Raw genomic sequence first — 27469 nt, 5'->3', positions numbered from 1 at the left:
TAATGGCAACGTGATGTTTAGTTTCTTAATCACACAATCAGCAGACTGGTAAATACATACAGGAACTGAATCTTCAGCTTCGGGGGGTTTATGGCTCAAAGGCAGCATGGAAGAACCACGAACAAACTGGCTTTGAGAAATTATAACATCAGAGTGTTTAGTTTCCAACTAGCAATCATCCGACCATCACATCCATGTAATAACAACAAGCTTTGAAGATCAACATAGAAGGTAAGCGTGGTACTTAACTTGTTCCATAAATAGCATGTACACATCCGTTCCTCATTCTCCGAGAATCCGCCTTTACAGACTCAGTGAATATCCGTCTCTGCCCCGCTTCCTCTCTTCCCGATCTCTCTTGCTCTCATACTGGTATCATCCCGCTGTGTACTCCCTTTTCTTCACTCCAAAGTCTCTTTTTATAACCCACCTCTCAGATACGTGTCCCAATCGCCGATCGCCACCCTCTCATCGTGCACCTGGCACTCATTTCCTCCTTAAATCTTCCCGTTTGATCATCGCTCATACGACAACCGGAACCGGCCGGGTGTTGCACCGGAACCGCTCCAGCGGGGAAACACAGTCCCAGAGAAAGGTTCCGCTTGCCTCCAGTCACCCTGTGACAAATACATTCAAATCCACATCTTAAAAGTAAGGCCGTGTGTCCACCAAAGCATTTTTAGCCAGCTGAAAACGCCTAGCTGTAGGTGCTTGAGAGCGTTTTGGTAGCGCACCGTTTTTTCAGTTGAGACGCTTCGTTGCTATGATACAGAATATCCGCGGCGCATTTTTTGTTCGGTTAGCTCTGCTGGTTATGTCGTTGTACAGAAAGAAAATATTGTTGTGACAGTTGGTCGGTGTGGTATTTGTCCCGCCCCACGCCCCACCTCAAAGCGGTGTTTTACCAAAAGTTGAACATTCTTCAACTCTCTGGGACTTTCAAAAAACGCAGAGCACTCGATTTTGAAAAAATAAAAAAAACGCGCCACTCCCATTGAAAAAATACGCCAGCCGTGTGAAAAAACGCTTTGGTGGACACACAGCCTAAGTAAATTTGCCCAAAATCTACTAGAGAATTCATAAGCCTCTCCATAGAGAACTATACAGGCATCTAGTGGTAACACCATGCAATTTTCTCTCAACAGATGGCGCTAATCTGATTTACACAAATTGGATTTGAAAGGCCTAGTATCTATATTAATCGGAAATTCTGCATTAATTGAAAAAAAGAATAAAAAAGATTAGATATAATTGTTTTTTTTTTCAATAGCAGAAATGGACCATAATTATTGCATAAATATTAATAAGTATCATCAAATCCTTTTCAAAATGAAAAATATTATTGAACAAAAATATATTACATTAGTTTTACTGGGGGGGAAGAAGTTTCATTTTCAAGTGTCCAGTCACTTTTGACTGCGAAGATAACAAGTCCGACTCCCAAATGAGGAGCACCAGAGGGTTAATAGACAGGAATCAGCTACTGATAGGCTGTCACTCTACTATGACTAATATGGCCAGCGTTACCACCCCTCATAAACAGCTGATCTCCACCTGCTTCCTCTTTCATTCTGGGAAACAGTATCAGGAGTTACTCTTATGACATCTTACGTGCATAGGCTTATCTCAGAAGAGTGAACTGAACTACAGAGCAAAGTGCGGCAAACCAACTGAAGAGAAGATTTCTTTCTGGTAATACAACAAATTATATACTTACCCTGACTATCTGACTACAGTTATACAGTTTCCTATCTTTGCATTATGTCTGCATTTTAATTATATATTTATTAATTTGATTAATAAATGAATTTCTTCTATATTGGTTGGTAGAGCACTTTTATAAGTGTCTTTGGAAAAGAGTATCTGCTAAAGGTAAATTATGTGGAACAATTTAAACATGAGCTGTTTGTTTTATAGTACATTCTCTGTTTTTAAGGTCTAATTCTAGTTGATGACAATAAGTTAACCAATGGAAATAACTACTATTGACATAATTGCATTCAAAAATGTTTCATACGTTTATAATAAATAATGTAAGGCCCAGCCAAATGGCCCAAGTAACAGCAGTTTCCAGTAGAGTGGATAAAAGATACCTGCATGTTTGGTCCATTCAGTGTGGCAAAGTAGTTTAATTCCAATTAAAGTGTAAAAAATAAAACCTTTATCTGACTTGATTTAACTCTTTACTCTTATTGTACATGTTCATTTGGATACTAATGTTGCTCAGGGTCTCGCTCCGGCCGTTTAACGTGGATCCCACGAGGGCTGCTTCCATGCTTGCTCTATCTAAAAGTATTTTATTTAGACCCCTTAGATCTGTATACACTTCTCTGTATATCTCTAGTCATGACCACTGCTACAGATACAAGCTGACCAACATTACTTTCTCTAATAGTAGCTATGGTTTGGTCATGCCATGGTTTCTGACGTACACTTAGCTAGAGTAACATTACAATAAACAGAGGTAAGACTCACCCTATTTAAATTGGTCGAGCAACATTTTGTTGTCCTAAGCAGAAATTCCCTTTTAGCCTTTACAGTCTAATTACACTTGAACTAGTGCCAAGTGTTAGCCGGGTCTCTAAAATCTCAGTTGGTACTATGCTCCACTCAAAACTGAACTTTAGTCCGTTACTAACCGGACACAGATTTGCGGTAACAATGGATACAACGTAATCTACTAGAGTAAATAATTTCAAGTAAGTCAGGTATTATTAGTCAGGTAAATGCATCATGCCGATTTCATAATCAATTCAAAGATAGTCAGTACAAAACATCAGATGCTTAGAAATAAAAGAGTAAAAGATGCATACCTGACCTCTGAAAAATATATAATGTCTGGAGTACACAGCATCATGGGCTGGTCTGAGGTTCTTTTTGCCTTACAATATAATGAATATATAATATTTTTATTAATAAACTGGAAAATTTGTTTATAGAAAATCTATTTTATAATCATATCTAGTATTGATTTACTATCATTATGTACAGATCAATTTCAGATTCAGAAAGAAGAATGTCGCACACTGTCGTACCCGTGAACTCCTCAACGCTGGTAATCCAGTTTCAACCACCGACACAAACACCAGCAGCTGGAACTGGGACAAACGTTCCTGTGCCTGTTTATGGACAACAGCTAGCAGGAGTTTCACCTCTTCATGGACTTCAGGCATTTCTGAAAGGCCAACCAAAAGCCCTGGGGGTGAGAAATAATTCATAAACCCAAATAATTGATTTTTGTGTATATGTGTGAGGTAAGAAAATTAAATAAATTCTAAAAAGGAGTGGTACACATATGAACAAAGCATTTTTTATTGAAGAATGTGACTTAATGCCTTGGGAACGGAGGAAAGACAGCAATAGAAGACAAGGTTTATCATTTACAGTGTAAAATTGTAAAAAAAATAAAATAAAATAAAAGTCACGGAGAAGAATGTTTTTTAGGAGAAACAAACTATCAAAAAAAGTGAAGTAATTAATAGATTTTGCTAGTTCGCAAATCAGTATGTGATTTCATGCAATGAGAGTACCTATATATAAGTACCTATACATAACTACAGCTGTTATACATTTATTTTCTACATTTTATATTGTTCCCCAAAGTGTGATACTGTTTTACTTTATAATACTCTCTTGTCCTTCACAGACTGTCCAGATAATGATTGGTCTGTTGACTCTCCTGTTGGGAATCGTTTCTTCAATTAATGCAGAATCCATCTTTGTCTATAGTGGTATTCCTTACTGGGGATCTCTCATCGTAAGAAACAATTATACAATTAAATGTTGTGTCTTTTATAACACAAGTTACGTATTCCAACAGAAGTCTTGACTTTTGTCTTTCTCTCTGCTCTCAGCACATCATCGCAGGCTCACTCTGCATTGCTGCAGAAGACAAACTGAATTCACCCTCCAGTTTGTGTTTGGTATGTACACAACACTCAATTGAACACATACGTTTTTTGTCAGGGTTTGGGGTTGAGGAGTTGAAGCGAGGACTCAATTGATGGGTTTTTATTAATAATGAAAATAAACAAAACACAAACAAAAACTATCCTAAGGGGGAAAACAAGACAGACTTTACTAGGCTTGGCTTGACTTTGACAGCAGGGAAACACACGGTGTACATACGACGACGAAACAGCACAGGGGCCTGTTGCACAAAACTAGGATAAGGGATTAAGCCAGGATATCTTGGTGATCCTGGCTCAATTGATCCGTAATCCGGTTGCACTAAAGCTGGATAGGGGGCAGGAGGATATGTTATGGTATAAATTACCATGGAGATTTATTCTGTGGAGCTAGCCTGCTCCAGACCAGGCTAAATTCCAGGATCTATTTAATCTCATCCCTAATGTCAGTCAGCAGTCACCACAAATGGAAACCAATAGTTATTTCACTGCTCACTATACATTGTTATCACATATAACTAGACCCACTGTCATTATTTAAACGTTTGTGATCATTAATTTCAATCATTTTGGCTAAATAATGATTTTTAGATGATGTTGCTATCATAAGATAATTTACAGTTTCCCATAGACTATAAGGCTATATATAAAATGATAGAATATTAGGGCCACAGAGAGAAAAAAAAGACAAGTCATAATATTGTAACCAGTTGTTTTAAAGGAGGACAGTTGTTAAAATGACAGATGTGGGGCATTTCGTGAAATTGTACTTCAGTATGGTTTCATAAACAAAGACATGCGGATGTGCCAGAATATTAAGTATCACATTGTCATAAGTATCAAAACTGTAAAAAGAATATGTAGCTTTTCTGCAGAAAGAACCAGCCTCATAAATGTATGACTTTATCCTTTTTCTTCAGTGTGGCCCTAGTACTCTGTCATATCAACCAATACACATTCCATATGAATATAAAAACACAATGTGTAACATTATGTTCCTTTATTGAATAAGGACAAAACAAAGCAGGTAAACCATCAGCTCCTTTAGAAACTGAAGTCACAGTCTACAAGATGGAAAGCACAGAATCAAAGCATATTATACAAAATGATACATACACATTCAAAGGTCTGTATATAACACACCCTGCATGTCTGCACACTAAAATAAATGCAGGACAAATCCATACACATCAACTGAACAGACAAATGATAATGAAAAGACAAAAATACTAAGTAAGAAAGACATTTTTGCAGTGCAGTGAGCAACCGACCTTGGGTCCTTTGAAAGGCGCTATATAAATTAAAGTGATTATTATTATAGCTCATCTATTTATTAAATTAAATTTTATTTATATAGCACTTTTCACAATTGTTTCATTCTGTCAAAGCAGCTTTACATTAATAAAAGCAGGAGAAACACAAAAAAAACGGTGGACAACATAAGCAGAGTACAACGGCTAAGATTAAACCGTACTGAGCGTAGTAACGTTAAATAATAATGTAAGGCTTTAATAATAATTTATCATAGCTTTATACAGTGTGATGGAGTTACTTTACACAATTTCACTCATATCTGCAGTGCATTTCAATAAAAAAATTTAACCGTTTCATAATTACAGTACAAATGCGTTTTTGGAGATGTGAATTAAATATTTGAATTGTAATTGTGATGTTTCAGCGGAGCGGTGAGTGTGTAACGTTAATTGTGCACTACTTGCCACGCTTTTTCTCTTTGCTTTATCACTGTGGCGGTGTTGCCTTTCTTCTTAATTATATATTTTACCTCCTCGTATGCCTCCATGAGGATTTGTGCTTCCGACGGGGAAAAGTACGCGGCTCTAGTTGCCATGGTAAATCAGTTAATCTGTGATCTGTGGCGGGGTCTATTTGAGTGAGCCGTGAGCGCGCACCTATCCAGGATTGGTTTCACCTGGCTTAATGAATCCGTGTCTGCTCATCCTGGCTTGGTCTTTGTGCAACCAATTAAGCCTGGACGCACATGTTTTGGCTTCATTGAGCTCAGCTGAGTCATTTATCCCGGATGTCTTAATTCTACTTTTGTGCAACAGGCCCCAGGACTGAAAAGACAAGGAGATTAAATTGGGAGAACAAACAAAGGAGGTAACGAGGGAGGACAGGTGGGGCAAATCAATCAATAATCAGGTAACAAGAGGGGAGGGGCTAGACAATTAACTGGAGAGCACATGGCACAAAAGAAACAAACATGACAAGCCATGTGCTCACACGATAATTATCGCGATATAATTTTTCTTGATGAAACGATATCAAGAGTTCGATAAATGTTCGATAATGTATATGCGCCAAAAGCGGAACTTAACTCATTTGAAACGCGCGCGCCACACGGACCGTTTATCCGCTCGGCTCAAAGTCCAAACAGCAGCACTAGCTCACTAGAGCAGACGTGTTTACTCTGATCGCTCTCGGTCAAGAGATCCTGTGAGAAGCGCTTGAATTCAGTGTAGAACACACGTCTCAGTGATTTAAACCAGTTTAAAGGCAGATGAACAGCGCTGACGAACAGGAGAAACACTGTGTGCAACGATACAGTCAGAAGCTTTTCCGTCTACAAATTCCCATTATGCACCACGGATTTACTGTAACGTTAGCCTAGGAATATTAACTGCACCATGAAATGTGGGATATACATATCGAATTGTATTATATCATTAATGTAGACAATGTATTAAAGGACTAATGGAATATAATTACAGTATTTAATAATGTATTTATTTAGGCTACTGGTTTTCATACATATACCATAGAAACCATAGTAATATTTTGCCATGATGATAGTGAGGTGCTGTAGGTAGGCTAACGTTATGCCTGCTTTTATCTGTGGTCATCATGATCTAAATGCATGATGCTGGATGACCAATTGTTATTTTTAATAAACAGGGAACTACACTGCGACTAAAATGGTCGCATATATGCGACCTTTTGAAATGCCATTGCGACCCTAATTTTTAATGGGTCGCAAATGTATCATTGATTATTTTTGTTCCTACCTTATGTTTTAGGCAATATGCTGATTTACTATGAGCATTTATTAAAACAGAAATTTGTATTTTAAGAATATGTTTTATAACGTGCTCTGAGCATTCAACACAAAGTTGGCTTCAGGCCCGCGACTTATAAAGTAATCGGGTTGATGTGCGCGTTTATGTCACACGTTTCCCGCTGTTCGCGCATAACTATTCCCCTCTATTGGTTCTTTATTTGTTTTAAACAGCAGACGTAATATTAATCCGTCTCTGGTCATGATTTGGAGACAATGAGCATTGAACCGGTTTGCCGTGCTGCTTATATTTATCACGCAGTAAAAATGCCCCTCCCCGCGGCCAAAACCAGTCGTCTGTGGATGAGAATCCAAAACAATTAGTGGGACGTTGTCCTGCTTCACTTTACAGGCGCTGAGTGAAATGAGACTTTTAGAATGACGAGACGCTCATTTATATGACACTTAAATCAACAGGAAGAACAGCTCGTTCCGCGCGTCATACGTCATTGTACATGCGCGGTCCTTTCAGTTTCGGTTTTCAATCCGATCAAGTGTTGACATGTTCTCTCGATCGCATTACAAAAGGAATAAACCACCCCTTTCAATCCAATCGAAATTGCATTCGGATCGAGCTCAATCCGATCGATTAAGGCGTTTACATGAAGATTTTTTTAGTCCGATTGAGCCGTCAATACGATTATAAGTGTCCACGTAAACGCAGCTTCATGTAAATTGAAGCTTCACAATGACAGTATGAAGCAGGCGAAATGTATAGACAGGTACATATCCCGTGACCCAGCAGCCCTCCCTACTGCATTTCGGCGTCAAGCAAACCGAGCAAGTGAGGAATCTGAATTGATAATTAAGTTCAATGTAGCTTATAATATAGCCTTATTTGTGGCTTATTATATTTCACTTAATTGTGAAGTGGACATGCATTGTTTTTTTTTGTATCTTTAAAGGGGTCATGACATTTTTTATTTTATTATTATGTTCCCTTAGGTGCAATTATAGTATTAATATAGTTTTTTTTTACAAAAAATGTAGTGATTTATGACCTTTTCCCACCCTGTTTCTCATCCTCTGATTCAAACAGTGTTTTGGGGGTGTTTCCCCTTTAAGAGTTCAGTGTTAACGCCCACTGTTATGATTGGCTAACGTCAGTGCCTATGCATCAATTATTAACGCCCCCAGCCAGAACATTTGCGGATTCAGCGTATTTAAAAAGTAGTTTAAAGTTTTAAATACATTACTTACAGTTTGCGTCGTCGTTGTTGAGCCCAGAATAGTCGGCACGGACTTATCTTTGAGCAACAGTTTTCTGGCAAAGCCAGCATCATTTTGGGATTTGTTCTCAAAACAGTCATCCTTCAAATGTATAGAACAAACGCTTAAATTAACACTGCCGTGACTGGGACGTCCGCAAAAAATAAAGTGCATCCATTTTTCCCTGACGTCTGGATCTTTCGGCAGCGTATTCAAAGATGTAGTTTGTCCACAGCCAGGAACAGCACATCTGCGGCATCGTCATTTCCCTGTACACAGACCCACTCGCTGTCCGTCGACTGAACACTTGTGAGGCGCGCGGGCGCGACAATGATACGAAATGAGCGGAGTTGTCTTGCGCTTAAAGCGTAGTTGTCTTGTTCTGGAGGCGGTCATATGCAAACACTGGTACGTCACTTCGCACCGTGACGTCACTTCTTACCATGGATCCAGAACGAGCTGTATTTAGAGCTTGAATAAATAAATGATTCGTTTATAATGGGGAGGACGTCTTAAGCTATGAAACTTGCAGGACGTTTTAATGGTACAAAGACCTATTATATACCAAAAGATCAAGGCAAATTTGGTTTCTCATGTCATGACCCCTTTAATACCGAATAGTCAATAGCTGCTGAAAATCTATTATTATATTATTTTATTGATTATATTTATTTTAAGAGTTAAGGAGTCTGCCCATCTGTGCCAACCATAGCATGTTGAAATCCAAAAGAAATTAATTTTGCACATTATTGTGTACTGTATTTTCTACTGCAGTAAATCTATCCCAACCAATGTTAAAGAAAACAAGGCGGCATGTGGTTTAAAAGATGGAAAGTAAAATAAAAAGCACATCTGTATGCAATACAGTTTCATTATTGTTCATTATTATCCAGAGCGGCTTACTATAAATAATTTGTGCGACCAAATCATGTTTTGCGCCAGTAACTGAAAAAGTTAGTAGCGCAAGTGCCACCAGTGGAAAAGGTTAGTGTAGTTCCCTGATAAAACTCAAACAGTCTTTTATTACCAAATAAAAATTAGCACATGCAGAAATTAAGAAATTATTTGTTCTATTAAGATATTTATTTTGTTAAGGAAAAATGACAAATGTTTTAATGTTCTTCCTCAGATTTGTGAATGTTCACCTGTTTGGCAAATGTTTGTCATGATATGTTCTGACAATAAAGAGTAGTTTAAAACCACAATTAACGCTCTGGTTTATTTTTGCTCCTAACTTTCACTTAGGAGCAAAAATCTGCCTTTAAACTTGAAAGAAATAAAGATTTGACATTTATCGTGATAATTATCGATATCGACTGATATAAAAAAAATTATCGTGATAATTTTTTTTGGCCATATGGCCCAGCCCTAACTAGAACACAAGCGCATGGCCAGTAAAACAAAATCACAAGCCATGTGCTCACACAAAACGAGACAACATGAAAGCACACAGCTAGTGTAAAACATAAGCTGCGTGTTACACAGTACAGGACAAGACATGAAAGCACATGGAACAAGGCACACAGACAAGACAACATAGGAGTGTCATGGCTCTGTCACAAAACCAAGAAATAGACCAGAACCCTGACATTTTTATACACATTTTTAGAATTTTTGCGCATCTTGGCATTTCCATCCAGTTTCTTATGTGATATCCCAAAATGCACATAATACTAGGTGGATGGAAACATAGCTAATAAAGATTGACTGGACTATGTTGTAGAAAACACATTATTTCTTAAATGATACATTTCAATCATATCCTTTAATCATCCACATAAGACATTGGTGCTTGGACCCTGATAATTGATGCTTGCGGGTATATTTTATTTGTTTGTTTATTTTTATCACACTCCATATACCTTTCCATCTACGCTAACAAGTTAAAGTTCCTGCTAATTTATTAATCCATTTTATATATTTTTTTCTACCTATAGGTGAAAGGTTCACTTGGAATGAACATTTTCAGTGCTATAACTGCAGGCACTTCCATTATCATACTCTCATTGGATTTGACTCTAGGGCCGTTGAACATGTACAGTTACTGCGATGATTATGATTGTTATTATATTGAGGACAAGTATAAGGTATGTTACCAACTTTTATATTTACATTTATTTAGTAATTACAGTAAGATCACTGTGTGCTCAGTACACTTGTCAAATGTCAAGCTTTAATCTACTCTCATCTTTTTACACACATTTCAGAAGTAGTTTATAGATCTCTTGCTATTACTGATAATCTACAATGCAAGAAGGCATTATACATTAATTTTAAACTCCATCCAGTTTGACCTTTAAATATGTGGTATTAGGCAGTATATGAACCTCAAGGATAGTAGATTCTGAACAGTGTACTGATGTGAGTGCTAATCATAAATTATTTTGTCATTATTATTTGTGCTAACTATAATTTGTGTTCTCTCTCAGACTCTCTTCTGGGGAATCAGTATTGTATCATTGATATTCGCCTTCCTTCAGTTTTTCATCTCCATCTCTCTGTCAGCATTTGCCTGTAAAGTCGCCTGCTGCTGTTCTCCACAGGTGAGTGATGCATCAAGTTTTTCAGTTGTAAAATTTCTTTAAGATATGCAAATGAAAGCATAAGGTTCCTCACCAGGACATTTCAGAAGGATTTCTGTCTTTTGCGTTTTTCTACTCCATTTGAAGTACATTGATGTCTATAAAGCTGTAATACTGAAACTGTCTGCCAGTGTCATTGCATCTGTGGCATTTCACAGTAAGAAGACAAACTCTACATGTGTATTTTCCCAAAGGTGCCGTTTGTCCCACAAGTTTTAACTCAACATCCCTGTTGTTTTGGACACAATCACTTCAATGATCTTAACAACTCAGAGGTAAGAGAAGCTTGTAACCCCAGTTTAATTAGACTTTGGCTAAAATGGTACTTTAAAAAAAACAGTTCCACAAAACAAATGTATTATTTTAATTGAGTGTCACTATGATCTTGAAGTGTGTAAAGCACGGAGTAGTGGGTGCATTAATTGTTTAATAATTTCAATAAATAAATCATCTGTAAGCAAGGAAGCTGATCATATATAGCTCATATATACATTTGTTTTCTTTTAGATATCTGTGGTCAGCAACCCTGCCATGCATCACCCTCCTGCAGAAAACCCTCCACAATACAGTGATTTTAAATAAATATTAAAACAGAGTTGAGGTGGGACACAAGGGTTTTTTCCAGTGATTTCTTGTCCATTTTCTCTAATGTCTTTCATTAAAAAGAGCATGACAGAAAATAAAAAATGATAATAATTATGGATTTTATAAGTAACAAATGTGTAAACAATAGGGGTGTAATGGTACACAGAAATCACAGTTCGGTACGCACCTCGATTATACGGTCACGGTTCGGTAGGCTTTAGGTACAATAGGAAAAATGGTCACACTTTAGTAAATTAAGCTAAAAACAATTATCTGCATAGTTCGCCTTTAACTCTAAACTTTTTTTTAATTATTGCTTATGGTTGTTAAATTTTTAGGATTAAGGGATGCAGAATAAGGCATTAATATGTGCTTTATAAGTACTAATAAACAGCCAGTATTCTAATAATATGCATGCTAATAAGCAACTAGTTAATAGTGAGAATTGGACCCTAAACTAAAGTGTTAAGGAAAAAGCAACAAATCCAAAATGGTAGTTTTTTTTTTTTTACAGACAGTAGTGCAAATTACAGTTAGTTCCACCTATCAGCATTTCGATTATTAAGCACTATGCGGCAGTAAACCGAATGCACTCTTGCAGGGATGATAAAAAACTAATGGTATTTGGTCACAATCAGCTACAAAATATCTTGTGTTATAAAAGTGTAAAATAAATAGAATAATGAAAATAAAACTTGTGCATTATGAGTGTTACAATTTGCTCCACTTAGAAAAAAAACACCCTTTTCTCAGCACACAGTTGCGACCTTTCAAAGTATACTCCTTTGTCCGTGAGCGCAGTAAGACACTTTTGTTTTTAAGTGGTCAAAGTGCTTTTCTTTTTCTGCTCTTTTCCCTGTTGTGGCGGTTAGCAAACATTGTTGCATTACCGCACACATTCCCCCTTCTGAATTGTGTGTGGATCACCCGTGACTGACAGTATTTGTCATCTGACTGCATGCACCGAACTGTGACAGTTCGGTATGAATACATGTAGTAAACTATTCAAGACTAGATACTATTTCAAGATTTCTTACGTTTTAAGTCAAGAAATCTACCTAATCAGTGAAACTGGATAGATTGTTTTGAACAACTAATTGCGTAATACAGTATTAACTGTAAGAATAACGTATACTGAATTAAAAAATGGCTTATGTCTCTTTTTTGTGTGTGTTCCCTTTAATCTTTATTTAACCAGGCAAGACACTTAAGAACAAATTATTATTTACAACAATAGCCAGGCAGGTGAATATCAATCTCCTGGAGAAAATACAAACATATTTATAATTAAAACTTGATTAAAACAAGGGTGATGGAACGGTGTCATTCACTCTTCAAAATAGCCTTCCGGTTTTCTTTAAAAAATGTAAACGGGTATAGATATAGATATTATGTCCCATGTCGATCATGATCAGGCAAATCAAGGTAACTGCTCTATAAAACCTGATCCTTTATTTTATGCCAGCTATCGTGCAAGTGTGGTAAACAAAGAGCACAATTTGTGGTGGGAATACGCAGATAAATATCTGCAGTGTGGAATTATTTTCTATTGGAATATGAAAGCAGTGCAACTTGCAATATCAATGTGAGCATTTCGCGAGCTGGTAGCAACAGAGTTCAATACTACCAGTTTGATACGGCACCTCAAAACAACAAAAACTCAACGGAATACAGCACACTTGGGAAATAGACAAGCAATGGGTCCATGTCATTTTGCGGGACAATGCAAGAAATATGAAAAAAAAAAAAAGCAATGGATGGTATGGTGCATGGGAACATGGGCTTCATCGCGCACATTCTTCAGTTCATTATATAAGGGTCTGCTTTTTCAGTGCAGCATCAGAGAAACACTGGCTGAGGAAAATTGTAGGGCATTTTAAACATTCACCTCAGGTCTAAATCAGTGAAGGAAAACGGCCACACAAGTTTTTTCCTCCAGTGAATACTTGTTCGTTAAGTTGCTATCTTGTTTAAATGCTGGGTGTTTTAGGCAAGAATTCACTCTGAGTGTTTAAATGTTTTTTGAGTATTTTAAGTGAATTTGTTGCATTTAGTATCACGTGAGACGACACTTGCTGAGTTTTATTTATGTTCAAACGGATAGTTCGTTAATGAGGTTAACGCCGGATGAAACAGCGAGAGATTTATACTAATTTATACTAATACTAAATATATTATAAAATACAAATTTTTTCTAGCCAGCTTACGTGCTATGGTCATTAAATGGCTTTCCTGAGGTAAATGTAACGTTATGAGACTGTAGTCTACTCCAGCTGTTTTATTGACCTCTTTCCGCGGTTGAAAAACACTGATCGGTTGATATTATGGAAAATACATGTCGGTAAGTTGTAGGCAACTGAATCTTTCAACACACGTTACACACCTATTGATCATTCATGTTTATTTACTATTAACTAGGCTAGTAAAGAGAGATGATCGGTTCACGTGCCATTTGATCTGTCATTTAAAAGCGCCAAAACAGTATTTATTGTTTAAATATTTGAATTTCGTAATACAATTGACAGAATCTGAAAGCTGAGAATTTGTTCCATATCTAAAGTAACCTGCTCTGTCGGTGTCAGTGTCCTCTTTGCTTCATGATTTTTCTCTGTGTTAGAAAATGGATGTGTGGTGTGAGAGCGAGTGGAAAGGGTTGATTGCGCGAGTCTCACGGTCAATGCGTGAGAGTTGGCAGCTCTGAAGACTGCAGCCGTCTTGAGATCAGGGGACTGAGGTTTAGACGCACAGCTCTTACTGGCCTACGACAGCTACACTGGCATCGGGGGGAAAGCATTGAACCCCCAGATAGAGCTCTGAATCCCTGCACAATTCAGAGTTCCTCTGGCACCGCTACATAGGATACAGCGCTTCGGAAGAGTTGGCAGCCAGCGAGGACCTGATCACACAGCCTTAATGACAACGGGTTTGATGTACCGTATTTTCCGGACTTTAAGTCGCTCTGGAGTATAAGTCACATCAGTCAAAAAATGCGTCATGAAGAGGAAAAAAACATATGTAAGTCGCATTTATTCAGAAATTTATTTCTCAAAATCCAATACCAAGAACAGACATTTAATCTGGAAAAGCAAGTTATTCAGCTACACAATAACACACAGAACAACAGGCTGAATAGGTGTCCGGTATGTTAGCGTAACACATTAACAGTTATTCAGCTGCACAATAGCATAAAGAACATATACCTGGAAGGCTGAATAGGCTAAATTAACATTAGCCAGCGAGTCCAACAAGCAAGTTACCGGTAAGCAAGTTCACTGAGCTCCCGGTCTCATTCCACAACACTGGATACATTGAATTCTTCCTCGGTGATGCTTCTAAACTACTCCGCTAACTAGAGCGCCCTCTCCCGGCTGTAGACGGTAATGTTTTCTCTTGGTTCATCTCAGTCAGTATGAATTAATTTTGATATATAAGTCGCACCTGACTATAAGTCTCAGGACCAGTCAAACAATGAAAAAAAGTGTGACTTATAGTCGGAAAATACGGTACCTCGAGTTGTTTTGTTTTTCTCGTTCGAGTAAAGAAGCCAGTTTGTGTTTTATTCGGCCACTACTCACCATAGCAACGAATCAGGCCTGCAAATGTGGAGTTTATACATGTCTATGAGTGTGTTTGGGCCCACAAGCTCTAGTTTTGTTCATGTTTTATGTCTGAATGTGTTTGTAATTCGTTTCACCGCTTTATGGTGCTTATGAAATTTCTGCATAAGACAGTTTTCCCTGACCATAGAAAGTTACTGATTTATAGACCAGGCAAAATGAGGGGTCATGTAGAGAAATCCATACTAGTAAGTTTAATTAAATTTGATTCAGTTGTCACCAGACAATGTACTTGAATTTCAAGTCAACAGTTTCTATGTTACCATGTGACAGTGTTATAAACTGTGCAGTCCATTGTATTATTCTTTCACTTTTTGATTGACCTGTTAATATTTATTGATATTTTTATTTATTCAATTTAATCAAAAAATTTGTTAATAAACTAATATCGTTTTTTTATACTTGCCTGGAGTAGTGAGTGAATAATAGCATTACATATTTCATTTAAGCAAATAACACTTACCTGTACTGTAAAATCCTTTAACGTCTGCTGACAGTATACATCTTATCCTGTTAAAAAAAGAAGACAATTAAATAGGCTTGTTTGAGATGCGCCTTGCCTCGCATGAAATGCACTATCCCACTTTGGGATAAAGACATGGCTAAAACATTTTTTTTTAAATAGTTTGTTCTAACTTAGTTCTAACATAATGCCTGTTTTATATCTATTAGGGATGTCCCGATCACATTGTTCATTTTCCACCGACTGTGCTCGACTGCAGAATCCGACACGTGCGGCTTGTGCTTGTCACGGGACGTGGGAATCAAAGACCGCAGGCAGAGATGAAGAATCCAAATGCAGGGAGATTATAATGAAAATGAACAATCATAACTTACCAATTCTCCTGCAGCTCTTCGAGAGGTTAGTGCCAATTTGTCCTCCGATGCACCCGCCCCCATCGCCAAATCCTTCGAACAGGTTCCTAAGGAGGAGGCCGTCAGCCTCTACCTAGCCCGGCAGTCACGCTACAAGAGAACCTAATTTCACTTTTCTTTTCTTTTTTGTCCAAAGTCCAATGATTTAGTTGTAAGTATTTATTTTAGTTGTTAGTTATCTTCTTTCCTTCTGTCCCTGTCATCTCATTTGGTGGTGGTTTCCTGATGCTGCATGTTTTGTTTTTTTCTTTGTGTGCTGTTGCTTTGGTTTTACTTTGCACAAAATTATTACTTTTTTCCGTCTTTGTAAGTGGCAATAATTGTCGCTATACCCCATTCAAGGGGTGCTGCATGTCTGTTATTTGCATGAAATTTGTTGTATGTAATTCAAAATAATTTAACAATCATTTTACCGGTGCCTTGTCAACCTCTGTGTGCGATGTTGTCTGGGCTCACTGTGTGTCAGCTTGATGTGCTTTTGCGTGTATCACTGCATATGCATGTGTGTGTGTGTGTGTGTGTGTGTGTGTGTTGTCTGGGCTCACTGTGTGTCAGCTTGATGTGCTTTTGCGTGTATCACTGCATATGCGTGTGTGTGTGTGTGTGTGTGTGTGTGTGTGTGTGTGTGTGTGTGTGTGTGTGTGAAAGAGAACCATCAGTTGACCATCAGGTAAGACCACACTATTGCAGGCAAAATAAACTATGTGCAAACGTTTCAGGTCTAGCCCTTCATTAGTGTTCCTTGTATGTTTTGTGCCTAACCATTTTTTTTATATAGATTTGTTTACTTCCAACCTGTGTCTTTGTTCAGTAATCTTTGTCCTTGTTCAGTAAATGTTTAAATGTTCAGTAACCATTACAAGCAATGCCAATAAACTGTTATTTCTTATCAAAATTCATGTGTTCTGTGTACTTTATAACATTTTAAGGGCAATTGGGCGATCACAATTTTGTAATTTATTTATGGATAACCACTTGAGATGAACCATCTCATTTTCGAGGGGGTCCTTACAATCAGCCTGTTCTCACGCAAATGCGTCTCTATAGCACGCAGTGTGTTTATCGTGCAATTTATACGCGAAAATGAGTTTTTACGTGGATATGATACGCAGTTTTGCGCGTGCATATGATACGCACTTTATTGCGTGATATACACACGCACCCCACACCACTAATCCTACCCAAGCGTATAATACACACGCACCCTACCCCACCCTAAACCCAACCATGTGCTATACATGCGTATACTATGCACGTAAAAACTCATTTTCGCGTATATATTACACGATAAACACACTGCGTGCTATATAGACGCATTTGGTGCGATCGGGTTGTTACAATACAAAGAAACCAACATCATAATAGAAATCATCATTAAAGTAAATACAACACAAGACTATAACAAACATTTAGATGCATGGATATTCATACACACACTAACAATTCTCCCACAAGCCCAGTCCCCTCCCTTTTGGCCCATACCATAATCAAAGACAATCGGTGAACCATCTGCGAAAATGCAAATACAAAATCAAGGTATAAGTATGCTTACCCACTTCCATATACACATACAGATCACAACAGAATAAGCAATTATTTGTATTCATTGTCATCCAAACGAGGCCATTGAAAGCCCTGATAGGTCTGGTCACCACTTTGGAATTGTTGTCTGATGGTTGAAACCAAACAAGAGGGTAGAGGCTTCCTTATACTCCTGCCTAAAACTCCATAAGCCCAGCGTATAGCCTGCCTGTACGCAGTGTACCGGTATTGCCTAGGGATAAGTAGGAAAGATTCTCAAGTTTAAAACTCTGTTAGTAGGTTGGAAACGTAATTTAAAGCCGAGCGGAGCGCCTGTCCATCTGTCTTCGGTTAGTAAATGTATATGCTATTTTAAATACAGTATTTGCTATGCTATCAATATTTTTTTTAAACTGTGGTACGGATACCACTGTTGGCGCTCTTTCTAGTGATAACGTAAGTTACTCCGTTAACTGCTATAACCTAACGTTAAGTTAGACATCAACCTAGAAATTAAAATATTATATTGGCAGACGTGATACTGTCGTGTCTCTGTAATACAGTGATCTTTCTAGTGATACTGAGTTAGCTATAACCTAGACATCAACCTAGAAATTAAAATTCTATTGGCAGACGTGATACTGTCGTGTCTCTGTATAAACACAGTGATCTTTCTAGTGATACTGAGTTAGCTATAACCTAGACATTAACCTAGAAAGTGTCATGATTCTCTGTATAAACACAGTGATCTTACTAGTGATACTGAGTTATCTATAACCTAGACATTAACCTAGAAATTAAAATATTCAGTGTCATGTTTCTCTGTATAAACACAGTGATTATTGGCATTTTAATATACCATAAACCATTTAATAGTATACCTGTTGATTGTATAGTTGAATATGTAACTACAAGTGTACTTTTAATAATATTTATAAAAATGTTTTCTAGGTTTCTTGCCACTGGGGACTCGTTCAGGACGATAGCGTCCAGCTACAGGGTTGGTGTCTCCACAGTATGCCAGATCGTCGCCCAGGTAGTGACTGCCATCTGGGACTGCCTTGTGGAGGACTACATGGCTGTGCCCACCACCGATGACTGGAGGTCCATCGCAGAGGGATTCCAGGAGCGATGGAACTTCCCTCTGTGCGTTGGAGCGGTGGATGGGAAGCATGTGGTGATGAAGGCACCCCCAAACTCAGGATCCCAGTTCCACAACTACAAGGGAACGTTCTCCATCGTTCTGCTTGCAGTTGTGGATGCGAAGTATCGCTTCCGGGTGATCGATGTTGGGGGGTACGGCAGGACCAGTGACGGTGGGATTCTGGCGAACTCCGCCTTTGGACAGGCTCTCCAGGCTGGCACACTTCACCTGCCTCCTGACCAGCATATACCTGGTGCTGAAGACAGAGGACCCCAGCCCCATGTCTTCGTGGCTGATGAGGCGTTCCCGCTGCGGAGGAACCTCATGCGGCCCTTCCCTGGACGCAGCCTTCCTCCGGAGAGACGTGTCTTCAATTACCGTCTCTCCAGAGCCAGGCTGGTGGTGGAGAACGCCTTTGGCATCCTCTCCTCACAATGGAGGATGTACCGGCGGCTCATCGAGGTCCACCCTGAAGTTGCGGAGAAGTGTGTGAAGGCGACGTGTCTTCTCCACAATTTCATGAGGTGTTCGGAGGGGAGAGAGGCACCTGCTGTGAGGGGCGCGGGACAAGCTGGAGAGGAGCCGCTGCCAGGTCTGGGTCGGGTTGCGGCAAACAACTCCTCCAGAGAGGCAGTCCGAGTGAGGGATGCCTTCATGGCACACTTCTCGGCGGAGGGAGCGGTAGCATGGCAGCCGACAGAGTAGTGTTTGAAGTCCTCCTCATGACTTCCCCACAACGGCTCTTTTAAGAGCCACCCACAAACCTATAAAGAGCATGACTATCTTAAAAGAGTTTTACCTCCATTATTTATATATTATATATATATATATATATATATATATATATATACACACACACACACACATGTGTATATATATATATTTTTTTTTTATTATTAAATGCAATATGTTGATTATTGGTTTGTATGTTGTTTTGTTCTGCCTCCTCTCTGTTTTGCAGGTCATGTCTGGTCTATCTGTCTGCTCTACTCCTGCTGGCCCAGTTCCAGGCTGTCAGGTCCACCACAACATGCACATTTAATAATTTTAGACCCTGAGTCAATAACTTTTTCAACGGTTTTCCACGATAATTCCACGATAATAATTCTATAGGTCTGTGCCATTTCTTTGTTCAGGTTATTACTGTAAAATCTGTGATTTATTTTTGTTTTGCTGATAAATGGAGCCAGCCTCCCAAAGTATTTAACCTGTCCTGTGATTTCTTTGTTTTCCTCACACAACACTGTCCAGACACACTAAAGTATACACACTATTATAATTATTATTGTTCTGTTATTATAGTGTAGTAGACACACTACACTATAGTGTATAGTGACAGTATAGTGTAGTAGACACACTACACTATAATAATGTTTCATATAATTAAGATTTAGATATGGAATAAATAGCATTCAATACAAAATGAATGTGTCATATATTAAAATCAAGTTATGATGTGTTGATGATGTATATGTTGTGCATTAGAACCACACTAGGCATTGTCATATTTCAAAATAATTTATTCAGGCCAAACATAAAATAATTTGATTATAAATAAAAATATAAACTTAAAAAAAATACTATATGTACAAACTATTTACATAGAGACAGAAATAAAAAGGACCTCGCTTGGAAGGTGGAAAAGCCTCAGGGAACAAAGGAGAAGAGGAAGGAGGGCATTCTGCGTTTCCTGCAGAGCCTGCGGCCTCTATTTATTTAATTAATTTATTTAATTATTTAGTTCCAAATTTAGCACAACGGTGCTGTTTTCCATCGCCAATTTATAAATTTGAAATTTAACCATTTCTTTTGTTTGAGGCGGCATGCTCTGCAGAAAAGGCAGAAGGCTGAGGAGGAAGTGCTCGTCAGCAGACGGTGGTGGTGGTAGTGGTGGAGGTGGAGCTGGAGGACGCCTCAGGAGCTCGAGCAGCGTCTGCTCCACCTCCGACGTACCATCACGCGGCCGCCGAGTGCCTCTCCTCCTCTGTTGGCCTGTGAAATCAAAAATACAACACACAGTGCAATGAGAAGACAGAAAGATGATAATTGAAATAACACAATTGTCTAGATATTGGGAGAATAATATCTGTGCCTGTGTGAGTGACACAGCCAGTGCTTAAATACAAGTGTGAAATTATTTTGAACTTGCTTTAACATTTTACATAAAGTTATACTTCAGACATATAAACATCAGGAACATAAACATGCAAATGAACAGTAATTAAAAAGCATGCAGATGATTGGTTGCATACATTGCAATAGAATTTAGTCTGCATTTACAAATACAATGATTATTAGTGAATGTTAAAGCTATGAGTGTATACTGTACTGATGTTTTCTGCACGTGACATGTTCACACACCTGTGGGTGCAGCAGCAGGGAGCGAAGGACCAGGGACTGAGGAGACAGGAGAAGCGGCAGGGGATCTCAGATCAGCCTCTTCATCAGTAGGCTCTGTCAAGACAATATTACATGTTAATAGTCATAGAGAGATTACATTATACTCTTCATCTGTAAACAATGACAGCACATGCCTTGTAAACTGGCTTAATTGAAAACTCACCTGTTTCCGTATCCCCTACTTCCGCCTCTCCCTCTCCCTGGTCCCTGGGGTGGTTGTACTCAATGACCTGGGCCTTGACCCCCCCCATGTTACTGGTGGTCTCCCGTGGGGTAACGAAGGGGTCGAGGAATCTCAGGATCAGTGAGTACTTCCACTTCTTCACCGACCCTGCTGCTGACCCACTCCTCTTATCCATCTCCTTCCTCCTCTCCTTCAGGTACGTGTCCCTGAGGCTCTTCCATTTTTTCCTGCACATGTCCTCTGAATAAACACATTATCTTGTTTAGCGAAAAGTAGCTGTAGATTAGGGGGAAAATAGTTTTAAAAAACGGCGGGAAGGCCGTTGTACGTGACTCAAAAGTGAAATGTGTAACTTATTTACAACTTACCAGGTTGCCCAATCTCCTCACCGACACTCTTCCAAGCGAGGTCCTTTTTATTTCTGTCTCTGTATATATACGAAGTCGTGTCGTACAACTCCGGCCGACTGCTCACAGCTAAAATTATACGTTCCTCCATTTTGAATGAATGACTCTGGGCGGGCCTGCCGCCACAACATCAAGCAGGCTCCTGATTGGTTAACGCGGCGCGAATTTGACGTAGAAGTTTCCGATTTTTCAACTCGGGCGGCAGACGCGAATTTGCGTCAAACGCGTGAATGCACAAAAAGCACAATTCGCGCCAAACGCTCAATTCGCGTCATTCGCGCGAACTAGACGCGCGAATGAGGCGAATTCGCGTCTACCGCGCCAAACGCCTCATTCGCGCCGCAAGAACTCCAGACGCGCGTAAACGCGCCTTACCATTGACTTAACATTGAAATCACTCGCGCCTGACGCATATTCGCGCTTGGTGTGAACGCAGCATAAGGCAGCATGCCTCAAATCCAGGATGCTGCGTTAGGCACGTTACATCTGCTGGCCGCGGGGTGAGGTCCTCGACCAGCGACCAAAATGCGCTCACCTCCCTACAACACAAGCTCTCCACCACAGTTTCCATGGGACGACACCGCCCACACAAACACAGCGACACAGACGCTTATTACTCACTCCCTCTCCCGGTAAGCCTGACGGTGTTAATGACAATCAATCACGAGGAAAACTAGTTGGCCCTATCAACAATAATCACACTGAAGACATGACCAGCCTACTCGGCGTCGGCTACGTTTGCAAACAACATTTTCAACGGAGAAAGAGGTAAAAGCTTAGAAATAAACACTAGGGGTTCACAGGTGGGACTGTCAAGCTAGCCCATAGCTAGCATAATATGCCTTCAATTTATAGATCTTCTGACTAAGTTTAGGGTACGTATCTGAGCCAACGACATAATCACTGTCACTAGATATAAAGAAAACGTTGACTTTCACTCGATGCTATTCACTGACAGTAAAAAAAAAGTTGTTATTGTATGCACTGCTGTTCATAGACTACTAGCTCCAGCGGTCATTGCTGTGTTTCTAAATGGCATCTCACCAGGACACTCCACCAACTCTCCAGTCATTCTCCTCTGACCATGCATTTATTTGTCTTTGACGGCCATCGGCTCTGTATTTCCTCATTCGCCCTCTCACGTCTCAACGGTTCGAAATTATATGGCTGTGGGCCATCATAAATGTTAACTGTGGGTCTTGCCACCTCTTCCTCATCCCAGTTAGACGCCATAGTCAGTGCTAGAGCTAGTTCTAGTAGCTGAGAAAGGCTGAGGCTACCTTCCACCACGTCTACCTCATGTGACGTCATCGCCGAATTGTGTGAAAAATAACCGTTACTAACCAAAAACTGGACTTTAACACCATTTTGGAGACATTTCTAACTTTATATACATATCTTGACTGCTTTATGTACCCATTAATCGACAGTGGTGTTTAACCTGCAACACAGGCTTTAAAGGGCACCTACTATGACATTTAAAATGTTCCTAATGTTGTTTAGGGAGTCCCCAACAACAGTTTTACATGCATGCAATGACAAAAAACACTTTTGTTGTCGTATAATATGCATTTATTTTTACCTGATTTGCTCACCGACTCCCAAATGATTCGTTCAACGACTCGTTTTTCCAAACCCCTCCTCTGCGCGACGCTAATCTGCGTTGATTGGTCAGATGACCCAGCAGCGTTTACAGAGATAATACTTATTTTTAACACGGAGTACAATGATGCTTTTATCAATTAAATTGTGTTATAATAATGATTATAGTCCACTGCTTTATAGTTTGTAGTAAAAAACGAAAAATAAGATAAAGAATTTAATGTTATGTTAGCGAGCATAGCCCAGAGTTCATATTGTAAAAGCACAATCAGTCTTTGTTTGTGTTAGCCCGATGCATAAACATAATGTTTTTACACAAAAAAAAATGCAGTTACGTTACTACGAGGTATTACTTTATTCTTTAGACAACTCCGAAAACAACGACAAACACTTCACATATCTCAATACAATTGCCATTGAAGACCTAGAAGCTAAACGGTGCTTACACAACAAACAAGATAATTATTAAGCATGCTACATAAAATATAAAAGCAAAAATTATTAATAACACTTACAGGTTGTGATACGTGAGGAGGAAGCTGATGCAAATACACTTGGAAATGAACCTTCCTTCAATATCGCGAATCCAAGTTTGATTGCATTTAAGTTGGTAAAGCAATCGTCTTCAAAATGGCGCGAACAAAGCACAAGGCTCGGACTATACTTCTGTGGTATAGTTATATGAATTGTAGCCACTTAGTCTTCAAATGCTCCTCCTTGGGCAGATAAAAAAAGTTGGCTTTTGAGCCGCACTTCAGATCACAGCGTCTCGTCGCCATGACATTTTCCCTGGCCTTGGAGCGCAATAAGTGGGCGTATCGTATTCAAATAACTTTACAAGTTGACGTCATCTAGTCAGAGAAAAAGCTTCGGTCTTCTAACGATTCATAAAAATGACTCAGAGTCGACTCTTACTTTTGAAAGACAATAACTTTATATACGGTGCACTTTCATATTTCAAACTTTGCAGGATGTTTTTGTTCACTTAGATCTATGTTACACACTACATGAAAGGTAAATTTCAAAATTCCATAATAGGTGCCCTTTAACAAGGGAAAATGACACACCTGGAGCAGACTAATTAAAATGTAAAAGACTACAAACCTACAACCTGGCCACAGGAAACAGGACAAAGGAAAGAATACAGAAACTAGACACAAAGAAACTACAACATAAAAGTCCCACAGAGCACAAGACACAAAAGCAGATCTGACAGCGCTCGCTAGAGTGTTTTGACATACGTCAGCATGACATCAGAGCCAGGCGGACCGCACTCGGACACGTTTCTAACCGGTATGCATCTCGCGGTGATCGGTTCTGCGCAGATCTTGCTCATCTCAAACAAGCCTAATCTTAGCTCAGATGCAGAACCTGTTAAAAATGCAACATATGAAAACACAGCAAGCACCAACTTTGGCAGTGTCTTTGATGAGATCTTAGAAGAGTGAGACAGAGACAGGGTCTGTGGAGGTGTTTTCGGTTGCAGAGCAAACCATCCAGAGGTCAGACAATCCACTACAGCACTGGAGGGCACATGCTACACAGAGATGCTGATTTTCCTCAACAAGAATCTAAACTTCATTTCAAAGTGGGAGTAAGAGTATAGATAACTGAATGAAAGTGAGGAAAATCTCCTGTAGCATCTCCAATTAAAGCACTTTAAGAACTGGACTTCCTTGATAAAAGAGTGCCTTGCCATTTTATTTCATTTTTTAGATCGTGGGCACACAAAAAAACGTGATCGGGACATCCGTAATAGATATAAAACAGGCATTATGTTAGAACTAAGTTAGAACAAACTATTTTTTAAAAATGTTTTAGCCATGTCTTTATCCCAAAGTGGCATACATCTTTATGAGAGATATCCTTCCACCATAAAGTGCCAAAATGTGACTTAGACGTTGAGTACCTCAAGTCACATGAGTTACAATATTAGCTGATTTCTTATGCTCTTTTTCTACAGAAAATAATAGGATTTTAAACATAGTAATTTGGGCGTAATTGTCCTAGCCAGTGTCAACAAATAGCTTGTCAAATATATGAAGCTTCTGTTTTTAGATTCCATGGGCAACAATCGGAGAAGAGCGAAAGATGTCTCAGGGAGGCGTACTGCTCTGTGCGGCAGTGGCTGGTGATGAAGGAGGAGGACATCACCTCCAAATCCCTGAAGCGCTTCAGGCAGTACATTCTCGATAGAGAGGTAGGTTGAGGTGACTTTAAACAGCCGTGATTGTTACTACACATGCTATGTTGACAAACTTCAAGAGCACAAAGCTGTAATTCATTCATAGAAGCCTCCATCTGATGCCACTCCTGTTGCCGCCACTTCCAGCTCTTCAATAAGAGAATCTGAATCAGAAAGAGCTTTATTGCCAGGTATGTTTTGCACATACAAGGAATTTGTTTTGGTGACAGAAGCTTCTACAGCACAAACAGAATAACAGTGACAGGACACAGATAATAAAAATAATAAAACTAGAATTAGTAAAATACACAATATAAAAATAAAAAAAAATATATATACAAAAAAGTAGACAATAGATTGGGATGTACAGGTATGTACAAATGCAAGGAAATGTAAATAAAAATAATGTAAATTAGAAGTGTGGTGTGTTAAATAAATCAAGGTTCCCCAGCAGCAGCTGCCACCTCCCACTCGTCATGGTCCGATGATGTTCTGGATGACTCCGTCTTGGTGGATGCCCTCGACACCTTTGAGAGCCAAGAGGAACTCTTCCCCATCTCCACCAGCCAGCCTGTGTCCACCGGGGGTCCCAAACAGCCGCCGCCCTCCAGCAGCGTGCCAGCAACTGCAGAGCGTCCCGAGCAGTCTCCTCTGTCTATCAGCAAGAAAGCAAAGCACAGGAAGCCCATGCTGTCCTTGCTTCACTCCACCAGCAAGGCTGCCTCTAGTGAGCGTCCCGAGCAGTCTCATCTGTCTACCAGCAAGAAGGCAAAGCACAGGAAGCAGCAGAAGCCCATGCTGTCCTTGCTTCACTCCACCAGCAAGGCCGCCTCTAGTGAGCGTCCCGAGCAGCCAAAGCAGCAGAAGCTCCTCCCGTCCTCAGCGCCTGGTCAGTCTCCCCTGATGCTCGCCCGAGGAACCGCCGTTGACCTCCAACAGCCAGTCTGCGTCTGCCACCACCTTGCCGCAGAGTGACTCTCCTGTAAGTGTAAAATCATAACATACACAAGCAATGTTAATGCATTTCACAAAATCCCTTTGGTTACTAACCCCCACCACATTATGGAAAATAAATTATTGAATGTTTTATATCTTGTGTCTTGCAGGTGGAGCTGGAAGGCTGGGAGCGGCTGTGTGAAGACTCCCATGGCATCCCATACTCAGACATCCCCTGGCTGAAGGAGGACGGCGAGAGAGGCCTCTTTACGCCCGTCCAAACCTACAAGGACATCAAGGGCATCATTAGAAGGCGGCGCGTCCTGAAGTCAGACAGGATGTGGTTTTATCCCCCCGAGCCACCCGGCTTTGTTAGCGGCGGCATCCCCACTCCACAGGCCTTTTTCCGTGGCCAGTTTTTCTTTTGGCGCCCTATCGGAGTGTGGCGGTGCTCACTGAAGTGTCCGCGTGGTGATAAGTGCGCTGGGGCCGGAGGCAACACACACCTCTCCAAGTCTGGTTACCACACCCGGGTAAGGCGCAGTCTCTTCACACCTGTGTTTAGAGTAATACATACATAATTATTGACTGCTTAACACACATGAATGCTAACAGGGGGCATCATGCACCTTGTAAATAACCAATGTTATTTACAATTTTCTATTGCTTATTGTAAGTTTATAATGCAATAATAATGCTAATATTCAATTCAATTCAATTCAAGTTTATTTGTATAGCGCTTTTCACAATACACATTGTTTCAAAGCAGCTTTACAGAAAATGCATTTCAAAAATATACACACAAAATACAGTTAGTTAATCATGAAATTTAGGGCATAACATATCGCCGGCGTTGGGTCGTCTCTTCACAGGCGTCGAGTCGTCTCATCACAGGCGTTGGGTTATCTGAAGTCTCCATGAGAGGCTGGATACATAACTGGAGCTGACGAACTCTATTTGAGTTATCTCGGGACAGGCGTCCCGAGATAACAACAAAAAAGGCAGATGGGAAATAATTAGCGTAGCTGCTGTTCATAATATGAATGCATTTGATCTGATTTAACAGTAGTATAAAAGGTATGAGATGCATCATGTGAATGCTTGGCTAAAAAGAGATGCGTCTTTAATCTAGTTTTAAACTGGGAGAGCGAGTCTGAGCCTCGGACAATATCAGGAAGGCTATTCCAGAGTTTAGGAGCTAGATGTGAAAACGCCCTCCCTCCTTTAGTGGACTTAG

General features: G+C 39.6%; 4 protein-coding genes across 7 annotated transcripts; 3 read left to right on the top strand and 1 right to left on the bottom strand.

Moving 5' to 3' along the window:
• Positions 1-1459: 1459 nt before the first annotated feature.
• LOC307004680 (membrane-spanning 4-domains subfamily A member 4A-like) lies at positions 1460-12350 on the top strand. 2 transcript variants are annotated; one of them, XM_079624075.1, is made up of 8 exons: positions 1460-1692; positions 2992-3202; positions 3647-3757; positions 3855-3923; positions 10131-10280; positions 10623-10736; positions 10970-11050; positions 11283-12350. In XM_079624075.1, exons 2-8 carry the CDS (start codon positions 3017-3019, stop codon positions 11355-11357), a joined length of 786 nt encoding a protein of 261 aa, XP_079480201.1. In that variant the 5' UTR covers positions 1460-1692; positions 2992-3016; the 3' UTR covers positions 11358-12350. The 2 variants fall into 2 exon arrangements, with proteins under 2 accessions (XP_079480201.1, XP_079480200.1); XM_079624074.1 differs by having other exon boundaries at positions 1460-3202.
• A 5355-nt stretch (positions 12351-17705) lies between these two features.
• LOC307004214 (uncharacterized protein) lies at positions 17706-19367 on the top strand. The gene is made up of 2 exons (XM_079623320.1): positions 17706-17724; positions 18326-19367. The coding sequence occupies exon 2, from the start codon at positions 18450-18452 to the stop codon at positions 19221-19223; it is 774 nt and encodes a 257-aa protein (XP_079479446.1). The 5' UTR covers positions 17706-17724; positions 18326-18449; the 3' UTR covers positions 19224-19367.
• A 44-nt stretch (positions 19368-19411) lies between these two features.
• LOC307004215 (uncharacterized protein) lies at positions 19412-21207 on the bottom strand. The gene is made up of 3 exons (XM_079623321.1): positions 21082-21207; positions 20880-20972; positions 19412-20510 (listed from the first exon to the last, which is right to left on the bottom strand). The coding sequence occupies exons 1-3, from the start codon at positions 21167-21169 to the stop codon at positions 20248-20250; spliced, it is 444 nt and encodes a 147-aa protein (XP_079479447.1). The 5' UTR covers positions 21170-21207; the 3' UTR covers positions 19412-20247.
• A 3416-nt stretch (positions 21208-24623) lies between these two features.
• On the top strand, positions 24624-26798 carry LOC307004098 (uncharacterized protein). Of its 3 annotated transcripts, none has more exons than XM_079623047.1 (4): positions 24624-25311; positions 25403-25487; positions 25751-26278; positions 26403-26798. In XM_079623047.1, exons 1-3 carry the CDS (start codon positions 25246-25248, stop codon positions 26269-26271), a joined length of 672 nt encoding a protein of 223 aa, XP_079479173.1. In that variant the 5' UTR covers positions 24624-25245; the 3' UTR covers positions 26272-26278; positions 26403-26798. The 3 variants fall into 3 exon arrangements, with proteins under 3 accessions (XP_079479173.1, XP_079479172.1, XP_079479171.1); XM_079623046.1 differs by having other exon boundaries at positions 25748-26278; XM_079623045.1 differs by having other exon boundaries at positions 25739-26278.
• Positions 26799-27469: the final 671 nt, after the last annotated feature.

This window comes from Phoxinus phoxinus (genome assembly GCF_949152265.1).
Source record: "Phoxinus phoxinus genome assembly, chromosome: 9".
NCBI lineage: Eukaryota > Metazoa > Chordata > Actinopteri > Cypriniformes > Leuciscidae > Phoxinus > Phoxinus phoxinus.
The sequence above is the reverse complement of the archived record's forward strand: the minus strand, read 5'-3'. Positions and strand labels throughout refer to the sequence as shown.

Bases quoted from the DNA above. Each gene is read 5' to 3' on its own strand.
- LOC307004680 (XM_079624074.1), top strand. From the start codon at position 2,984: ATGTACAGATCAATTTCAGATTCAGAAAGAAGAATGTCGCACACTGTC. The intron at 3,758-3,854 runs GTAAGAAACAAT...CTCTGCTCTCAG, and splicing joins CTTACTGGGGATCTCTCATC to CACATCATCGCAGGCTCACT. The intron at 10,737-10,969 runs GTGAGTGATGCA...ATTTTCCCAAAG, and splicing joins CCTGCTGCTGTTCTCCACAG to GTGCCGTTTGTCCCACAAGT.
- LOC307004215 (XM_079623321.1), bottom strand. From the start codon at position 21,169: ATGGGGGGGGTCAAGGCCCAGGTCATTGAGTACAACCACCCCAGGGAC. The intron at 20,973-21,081 runs GTGAGTTTTCAA...TTGTCTTGACAG, and splicing joins AGTAGGGGATACGGAAACAG to AGCCTACTGATGAAGAGGCT. The intron at 20,511-20,879 runs GTGTGTGAACAT...TTGATTTCACAG, and splicing joins CCCTGCTGCTGCACCCACAG to GCCAACAGAGGAGGAGAGGC.
- LOC307004098 (XM_079623045.1), top strand. From the start codon at position 25,246: ATGAAGGAGGAGGACATCACCTCCAAATCCCTGAAGCGCTTCAGGCAG. The intron at 25,312-25,402 runs GTAGGTTGAGGT...ATTCATTCATAG, and splicing joins AGTACATTCTCGATAGAGAG to AAGCCTCCATCTGATGCCAC. The intron at 25,488-25,738 runs GTATGTTTTGCA...AAATAAATCAAG, and splicing joins AGAAAGAGCTTTATTGCCAG to GTTCCCCAGCAGCAGCTGCC.
- LOC307004214 (XM_079623320.1), top strand. From the start codon at position 18,450: ATGGCTGTGCCCACCACCGATGACTGGAGGTCCATCGCAGAGGGATTC.